The sequence below is a fragment of the Apis dorsata genome, unplaced genomic scaffold (assembly GCF_000469605.1).
Source record: "Apis dorsata unplaced genomic scaffold, Apis dorsata 1.3 scaffold_33, whole genome shotgun sequence".
NCBI lineage: Eukaryota > Metazoa > Arthropoda > Insecta > Hymenoptera > Apidae > Apis > Apis dorsata.
In genome coordinates, this window is record NW_006263335.1 from 75,755 (window position 1) to 85,632 (window position 9,878).

At 36.6% G+C, this 9,878-nt stretch overlaps 1 protein-coding gene across 4 annotated transcripts in view; it reads left to right on the forward strand.

Moving 5' to 3' along the window:
• LOC102679681 (tyrosine-protein kinase Drl-like) overlaps positions 1-9,878 on the forward strand; it is a 105,937-nt gene that overhangs the window by 64,744 nt on the left and 31,315 nt on the right. The window contains exon 1 of one of the 4 annotated variants that reach the window (XM_006608298.2): positions 8,021-8,212. The exons of the other annotated variants lie outside the window; for them this stretch is intronic. Within the exon in view, the coding sequence (XP_006608361.1) occupies positions 8,084-8,212 (129 nt within the window). The 5' untranslated portion in view covers positions 8,021-8,083. Of the gene's footprint in view, positions 1-8,020; positions 8,213-9,878 lie in introns of those variants that run through there. 4 annotated transcript variants of the gene reach the window in all.

Here is a 9,878-nt window from a genome sequence, read left to right on the forward strand (position 1 = left end):
CCAACTTATGTTCTCCTAATACAAAGTCGAATTTTTGACCAAAATTTCATTGCTCGATCCAATTCGAAATTTCCAAAAATTGCCAAAATTCACAGAAAAATTTCTCGAACGACCTTCTACAAACTTATGTTCTCCTAATACATAATAAAAGACAGCTTTTCAACTTCAAATTTTCAAAAATTTTAAATTTTGAAAATTTCGAAATTTCCAAGAAATTTAGAAATTCTAGGAATTTGACGTCATTTCCAAGAATTGCCGAAATTTTCGGAAAAATTTCTCGAACGACCTTCTATCAACTTATGTTCTCCTAATACAAAGTCCAATTTTCGGCCAAAAATTTTAAATTTTGAAAATTTCGAAATTTCCAAGAAATTTAGAAATTCTAGGAATTTGACGTCATTTCCAAGAACTGTCGAAATTCCGGGAAAAATTTCTCGAACGACCTTCTATCAACTTATGTTCTCCTAATACAAAGTCCAATTTTCGGCCAAAAATTTTAAATTTTAAGAATTTCGAATTTCCAGGAATTTGACGTCATTTCCAAGAATTGCCGAAATTTTCGGAAAAATTTCTCGAACGACCTCCTATCTACTTATGTTCTCCTAATACAAAGTCGATTTTTCGACCAAAAATTTTAAATTTTAAGAATTTCGAATTTCCAGGAATTTGACGTCATTTCCAAGAATTGCCGAAATTTTCGGAAAAATTTCTCGAACGACCTCCTATCAACTTATGTTCTCCTAATACAAAGTCGAGTTTTCGACCAAAAATTTTAAATTTTGAGAATTTCGAAATTTCCAAGAATTTTAGAAATTCTAGGAATTTGACGTCATTTCCAAGAACTGCCTAAATTCTGAGAAAAATTTCTCGTACGATCTCCTATCAACTTATGTTCTCCTAATACAAAGTCGAATTTTCGAGCAGCAAAAATTTTTGATCGAATTTTTCGGCTTTGTATCAGGAGAATATAATTCGAAAGGAGGTCGTTCGAGAGATTTTTCTAGGAATTCTCTTCCAGTTCCAAGAATTTTTTTCGAAATTTGAAATTTTTGGTGAAAATTTTCGATCGAATTTCGAGATTTTATATCAGGAGAATATAACATGAGAGGAGGTGGCACGCGAAAATTTTCTGGAATTTAATATATTTATCTTTTTAATCTCGTTTTTTTCAGGAAATAAACATTTTTTCACCATTTTACTTAATTCTAATTATATAATTTGATATACTTACCTTTATACTTACCTTTATACTTACCTCTTTCTGCCATTATATTCATTTCAAGAACTAGACATTTTTTCATCATTTTACTTAATTCTAATTATATATTTCGTTATACTTACCTGCTTTATACTTACCTTTTTTTCCTCCAAACGGTTAGCATACATAAAAATGTATATTTTATATCTCGCGTGTGTATAATATATAAAATATACACACACACACACACGAGATATAAAAACATAAAAATGTATCTATCCGTTAGTAAATAGGAGGAAAGTAAAGAAGAAAAGAAAGCAAAGGATTACACATGAGATCTATGATACTGACTGTATGAAAGTGAAGCGAATAAAATCAAAGGAAAACAAGGAAAGGAGAGGAGAGGAAAGGAAATAACGATTCTGAAAACTTCTTCCATTTCCAACTCTTCTTTTTCTAGATTCTAAGGATAAAACTTCTCTATAATGAAAACACGTTAACCTCGGCAAACAGTGAGAAAAAGAAGAAGAAGAGGAAGGCGAGACCAAACTGACGGAAGAAGCATAAAAAAAAAAAAAAAAAAAAAAAAAAGAAAAAGAAGCAAAAAAATTAAAAGACGAGAGAAAGAGACAGAGAAAGAAAGAGAGAAATATACATTAGAAAAAAAATACACGCGAAAAATATTCCTCCATCCGTAAAAAAATTTAAAACACGATTGAATCTGACGGATTAAATTGAAAAATTTCGAGATTAGAGGCGTAAGCAAACCTGAAAAGCGCGCGGGATAATGAGAGGCGAAACACGAGAGAGGAGAAAAGAAAAGGGTGGGAGGGGGACGACAAAGGGAGAATGCGAACAAACGCGTGGCCAAACGCTTAGACAAAGTGCAGGCAGACAGAGGCAGCAGGCAGAGCGTTCTCGTATAAACGCTTCCATCTTCAACGGAGTCGAGAATATTGCGTTAACACCGAGGGTGCAAACAGCCCTTTGTCTATCCCTCTCCCCCTCCTTCTTCCTCCAGCATTCTGTCACGCTTGCATAAACTGAAAGACCCTCTCGAGTACAGTCAAGCTAATAATTAAAGTCGGTAAAACCGCTCGTTAAATCGTACCGCGTGTGCCCTACATAGTCGGGGAAAACGTTCCTTCGCCCTGTGTGTGCGTGCAATTAGTAACGCTTGTCTTCATAATTGACACGGGGCCAGAGTGTGCGTATTAAATTATCAAAGCCGGCTCTTTATTCTCGGAAAATGGAAGAGAGGAAATTTTTACCATTTTTACTTTACCATACACACACACACACACATATTCCATCGTACGAATCAAAACTTACACAATTTCTCTTTTCTTTTATTTCAATTCGAACGAGCTTATTACGTTCCTTTAAATTAGAAGAGCCTTAAACAGAGAGAAATATTTTTTAATAAAAATACGAATATTTTAACCGAGAAAAATAATACCACCAAGATCGATACTTCATTTCCTTTTTCTCTCTCATTCTCGCTCAGAGCTAACGTAGAAATAATTGATCTTTCATGTTGATTCGCGGCGGCGAGTCGATAGTCAAGATTAACGATTTTCTCGATTAACCGTGTCAACCTCTTTTCCGCTTTTAACCCGTTTACGCGGAGATAGGGAAGAAGAGAGGGCAAACTGCGCGAGCAGAGGTGGGGTTAATGATTAATTCATCATCGTGTACAAGCTATAGGAAAAGCGGCATTAAGCTGCCTACACGTAAATGTTGTCCAACTCGAAATAAACTGATGAAGTGGAAGAATGAGGATGGGGGAGAGTGAGAACGTGGAATCCTTCTCGCGACTAATTCATCCTCTTAGTGTCTGTAAAACCATCAAGGGATTAAGTATTTGATCGAGATATTACGAGGGGAGAATCGAAAGCGCATTCGCGTGTTTTTAACGCGACGACAAGGTTGAAGTTTAGGCGTCACATAAAAAGATAAAATATATCGAGTGTCTATTTATTACTTAAATTAAAAATCTAGTATTTTATTTGTAACTGATCGAACTATATAAACTTTCCAATTTCTTCTGCGATATCATTCATTCGAATATTCATTCGAATATAGCGAATATTTAATGATTTTATACGTAAGCGAAATGGGCGTAAAGAAGTAATGGTCGTTAACCGACGTTCTGTTTACTACTGAAAAAAAGTCTCGCGGGACGGCAGAGAGGCAAGAGGGGTCGTCCTTCGTAAGACCGTTTATCCCCACTCTAGACGCTTTTGTTTACAATCCTGACACCGCACGCTACACAGTAGTAAGAAGAGCTACAATTCGAACATTCCAAATCATACAAAATTATTTTCATTTATGAAATTACGTTAGGATAGTCACTCAATTATTATCTCAATTACTTACTAATACGAAATTACATTTATAGATTGAACTATCGATACATTAGAATATCGTATAACTTTGACGCAGATCGTTCCTCTCTTATTGTCACGATCGGATTAATATACGTAACGAATAATACGCTGGAAAGAAAAATACGTGTTTCCTCCTACATTAATCGATCAGACCGTGACTTTTTTTTTTCTCTCCTCGTTACTATCCTTAAAAATCATTCGTTAAAATTTACAATTACGATATTTCGAACGGGGAATTTTCAAGCCTGGAAAAAAGAAAAAATTGGAAATAAAATTTCATCATCACAGAGGGCTAGTAATGTTCGAGTATGGCTAAAATCATCGCCTCCCACAATAGGAATGGTTCCACGATTCGGACCAATATAGTTTCGCCGGTTTCGCCAAGTTTCCAATCTCCAAAACTTGTCGTCCTCCCCACTCCCAAGTCGTGCTTCCCCTTGAACAAAACTCGACCGATCGCCCCACCCCCTCCTCCAAGCGACAGATTCAAACCTCAAATTTATCTCGATTAAACCGCGATCTTATTTCGCGAGGGTCGAACTTCAAACTTGGGAACAAACTTCCGAGAGCAACAGAATTCCACCGCTACACACAGGGCGTGGAATTATCGATCAATTTCAAGCGGCGCCCTCCCCCTCCCCTCCCCCTCTCCCCAGTTATCCAAGTATATCTGTAACAAGGAGAGGGAGAGAGGGTCAGTTTCGGTGGCCGAATTTACGACTTCTCGTTAACGACACCCGATGGCAACAATTCACCAAGCGTGAGTACTTCACTCGGACTAATTAGTAATTCCGCTTTTGGCAAGATTTGCGAAAACGACGAACGAACGTTCCAACGTTTCGATCCAAATATAATCACGCGTGATTCGTGTTTTCGATAATGGTGCGTTTTCGAACAGTTAAATTGGACAAAATTATTTCTTTTTTTTCAATAAGTTTTGAGGTTATGTGGAAATTTAGAAAAACAATATTGCTTTTTATTGTAATCTGTTATTTCATTAAAAATGTATATATAACTTAAAAATATGACTAAATATATACATATAGAAATATACAAATATTTGTGATTCGAAGTAACTTTTAACTGCTTTAACTTAACCGTACAAAATATTTATTACTATTTTAAAAAAGATATAGCGAACAATTAATTTAGGAAGTTTCGAATTCGACAATGTGGAGAACATGTAAAAAAATTATTAACGAATCGAATTATATTGTGTGAAAATATGAAGTAATTACTTAATTTTATAAAAAAAAAAAAAAAAAACAAAAAGCTTATCGATAATTTATAAATTTAAATTAAAATAAATGTTTCGAAATATTTTATATCAAATTACAAAATTGAATTTAAATGCTTTTTAAAAAATTTACAGAATACATTTCTCGACTATTGAAACGTGATCGATCAATTCTATACACGCCTATTTCGTTTAAAAAAAGGATTTAAAATTTTAACCTGTAAAGTTGTTATACATCGCATCGAAACGGATTATTTCTTTTTATACGTTTGAAAATGAACACTTGTCCCCAGTTTAAATATATATTTATTATTCGAACCACCGCCGCCACTTTCTCACCGGAGGAATTTCAATCGCGTTTAGTTACGTGACCGATAATAATTGTGCACCGTTTATATCGAGGTTAGTGATCCATGGTCGTGCGAGCGTCACGATTCGACACGCTAAGCGCAAAGTCAATCCGTTAGTAATCGCGGTCAAGGGGAGTTGGGAAACGGTTTAGCGATAACGCTTCGCTTAAAAAAGGGGCTGGAGTTGCGCGTACATTTTTCCAAAAAAAAAAAAATTCAACGTAATTTCCAAGTTCCAAGCTTCTACTCTACGAGAAAATTTTAATCGAAGCGTAAAGTGCCAGGGTAACTTTTCCTCCTCGAGGAGCACGAGGGAATTTCGTTATTGCGCCGAGGGACGGAGAAAGAGATAGAGAAAAAGAGAGAAAAAGAAATGCAAGGTCTTTCGCGGTGTTTTATTCATTCTCCTCCGTCCTGTCCGCAAGCTATTTCGCTCCTCTGTGTGTAATCGATTCTTATATACGTGACGAATCGCGTTCCACTTTCTTTCTTATGCACTTTATACTACTTTATTCTCGATGAATCTGACAATTGATCGGTTACCTGGCGAATCGAGGCCGGCGCGCAGGCCTTTGTCGAGGCAAGATGAAAAAAGTGTCGAGTACGGTTTGGTGGAGGCGGAGGAGTGGAGAGGGAAACGAGGCGAGCAATTCGCTTGTACGAACGCGACACGGTCCAATGCCGTTTTCGAGCTCGTCCACGATATCGAGTACCGCTTTCCAGTGACGTTGCTGTGTCAGGATCCTCGATCACCAATGTTTCGTTAAAAAACTGTCTTTCTGATTCTTCGCGTGCAATTGTTCTTCAAATGACAGTAGGATAAAATGTAAAAGACGCGCGAATAAACTCGAGAAAAGAGAATTTACCAAGAGTCGTTTATTACGCCAAAAAAACAGCGATAATCGTTCCCATTGCGCACGTGGCACGCGCTTGCAAGTGGTGGGGATTATTCGGCTCGAAGAGTGAACAAAAAATAACTCGATCGCGCATTTCTCCTTTATTATCCTTCGCGTCGATTCGTTATTACGTAATTCCTCGAACGGTTATATCGTCGCTTTATACCGATGTGATAAAATTAATTGTTGATACGATTACGCGTTGTACTTTTTCCTTTCGAGAATTATTATTTTCGTATATTATCCACGTGATGTATATATATATACTGATATCGTGGCTTGATTAACTATAATATTAATATCCATAACTCGTACTCGATCTCGAGAGTTCAACGAGTAAACCCCTCAAGCGGTAACACAGGTATTGCTTACATCCGCCGCGGGAAGTTATTCCTTGAGACGAGCCCTGCTCATCGAATATTATCCTCCTTCATCCCTGTTTACTTGTATATTTAACCACCAATCGTATACTCGTTCGAAAATTATACCGGCAACAACTACGCATAATTTATGTTACTCGTAATACGATAATATTAAATTTTGCATCGAAGTTGCCAATTTTTTGAATTCTATTCGATCTGTATTTTATTTTAGCATATTTTCACGTTGTGTAACCGTTCTTTTTTTATATTAAACTATCTTTGTATTTAACTATCTTTTGAGAAGCGAACGAATTTGGAATGTTATTCTTGTACGAGTTTAAGCCGATATCAAAATATCAAGTGTTAATTTTAGAAGAGAAAATTCTGTCGATGAGAGGATCAGTGGTTTCAAAAATTCAGGCGTCGAAATGAGAATCTCATAAACGAGCGAAGATGAAGATATCTCGAATCACAGTTTTCGAATATTTGAAATGTAGGTAAAGAGTTATAACGTATGGTTTCGATTACGAGAACAGATAAGGCTTGGATTTTAATATTCCGCAACCAATTAAGATTGCACTGATTAATGGAACTCTCGACACTCGCTAAATTCCTGAAAAATCGCGAAACAGAGGAAAATGTAAGGTGTTTTCGATTTTATTATTCCAATTAAAATTACCGATTTTAATCCTCGTCTTGATAAAATAACGACAGCGAATGAAAATCTTGAAACAAATGATCGATCAACTGTGACTCGTAAATTCTACTTAACCTATATTTCGTTTAGCGTATTTTCAGGTCGTCCTCTTATTCATTTCCTTTTCCATTAATTCAACTGTTTCTTTGAGAAGCGAACGAATTTAGATTATTATTCCTGCACGAGTTTAAGTCGAAACTGGAAACGAGAATCTCATAAACGAGCGGAATCCGTATCGAACGGAAATGGATTGAAAGGCAAGGCGGAGACGTATCTCGAATTACAGTTTTCGAACGTTTGGGTGGAACGTGGGTAAAGCGAAAAAATGACAGAATGAAAAGTTGCGGTATTTGGAAGTTTGTTCATCGAAACGAATATAATAATTCATTTTTGAATAGAATTATAAACTGTGACGAGAAGTGAATGCTGTACGACGATCGTGCAATGAAAATCCTAAAGAAATATTTAAAAAAGTTATTGTAAGAATAAAAAAGAGAATAATTCGTTATTCTTTCGCGAAACAGAAAAGAAATTGATTAGAAGAGACAAATCGCAGCATACTCACAGGATATTTTACCGACCGATCATCGCTCGTTTCGTTATTTATACTTGTTTTCAAAAAAATAAAAATAAAAATAAATAATAATTTGACGCCCGAGAAGAATTTTTTTATATTAAAATTAACTGAAGTTTTACAAAATATATTTCGATCGAATAAAGATCACTCTTCCGACCGAAAAGAAAAACAGGCAATTTCACGTGGTACGACCTAACCTAAAAATACATCGCGAATCGAAAGTAGAAAGAATTTTATCTTGCAAAATTTATATAACTTTTTTCTTTCAGATAAACAACACAAATATATATACGTATCTTATGCAAATACATACATTTTGAATAAACGCGATTCGAAAATAAATCCAAATTCGAGGCAAAATCGTGCACGTGTCGCGATGAGCAGGGCTTCCTTCTCGTTCGGCGAACAACAACGTTCGTACGGATTCGCGTTGAATGGAGGTTTTGTACATGCGAGAAGCCGTGCGTGGGTGGAAAAACGGTTGGAAGCTTCGAATCGTTCGAAGGTTTCAAACATTTTTTACGTCATTACCAAAAGTGGATAACGGTGCAAACGTTTCAGAAGATAAACCAATTCTTCCTTGATCAAGATTTCGATCGTCGAACGTCCGACTCGACAAAGTTTCGAGGCATTCGCGAAATTAGCCCACCGCTCGTATTCTTCGACTACGGATAACAGAGAGGATTGTTCGATTGGTGGATTGCGGAGAAGGATTTTAACGGATCGGTGGGGATAAGAGGGGTAAAAGCAATCTGATAATAGGGATAGAACTATTCACGTACGAATGCAATTGTTCCAGTAGAAGTTGTTAACCTTCTCGTTGGTTAAATTTTCTCCTTATTCTTCTTTTCTCCATTCACTTGCAATTGGAAGGCATCGATATTAATATTAACACTTTCGATAATTTTTATTAGCAAGATTCGCGAATATTTCATAATAACACACTCGTTTTATACTAAGTTAAACGACAACGCGAATGAACCGTAATAATAACGGCAACGCGTAGAGATAGAGACCACGTGACCGTTGCTAATGGCATACAACGCCTCTATCTGTCTGGATAGAAACTACAATGGTACAAGCTTTTAATGCAATTTCCACACTTATCGCGATAATAAAATATTCCAAGTATATGCCAACCGCGATAAATGTTCATCGTCAAATCCGCGAATATACACGAATATACGAATTCATTCGCCAAAGTGCTTTACGTATCTCCTCTCTATCGCGTTAAATAAAAGAAATATAAAAAAAAAAATAAGCTTGCTACATGCTATGAAAAGTAAGAAAAATTTACTCGCCGATAATCGTCGCGTATTATATACCCTTCTCGTACATATCTCGAAACTTGCTCGCGATGGAAAAAAAAAAAAAAAACAGTTATATCACTTTCGTGTTCGATACCGTAAAGTATAAACTTTTCACGAGGAAAAAGAAAAAAAAAAAGGAAAGAAAGAAAATTTCGCTTATCTCCGTCAATAATTCTTCGTCAGAATTTCGTTTCTTCTGACTGAATCCAACTGTCCACTACCCCCCCTCCTCGAGTATCATTGACTTGGCGCGTTAATTCAAGCGGTAAGAAAAAGGAAATGCAGAGAGAGAAAGAGAGAGAAGAAAAGAAAGATCTCAGTGTCACGCCATCTTACGCCCCCCCGTGGCGATGATTAGGACGATTAAAGAGGGGGAGCGATGGATCAAGGGAGGTGGTGCAAGTTGACGTTGCATCACGAAGCACTAACCGCATTATTTATGCCACCTCGTAAAACTTGTCGCGTGCCCGAACACGCTGCTCGCATGTCCCTTTTGTCGCCAACCTGCGCACACGGAGGGAGGCCACGGATTAAACGTTAAGCTAAACGTTCTAACCGGCACCCCTCTCTTCGTCCCAAAATTTTAACAATTTTTTTTCGATCGTGACGAAAGATTACGATTTTTTTTCTCTATCGAAGCTCTATTAACGATATACATAGAAATTCCTATTGGGAATATTTAAATAAGTGAGTAGTTGGGATAACGTATGATAGGGAGTTGTTCGATTTTCGAGCGTGGAATTAAGAGGCACGCGACGAGAACGAAGATAAAGTAAGAATGGATCCAGTGAAATATCGCATGCGTGCTGCGATATGCACACTGAAAGCCGAAAGAGGTCGCCACGTATATATATATATATA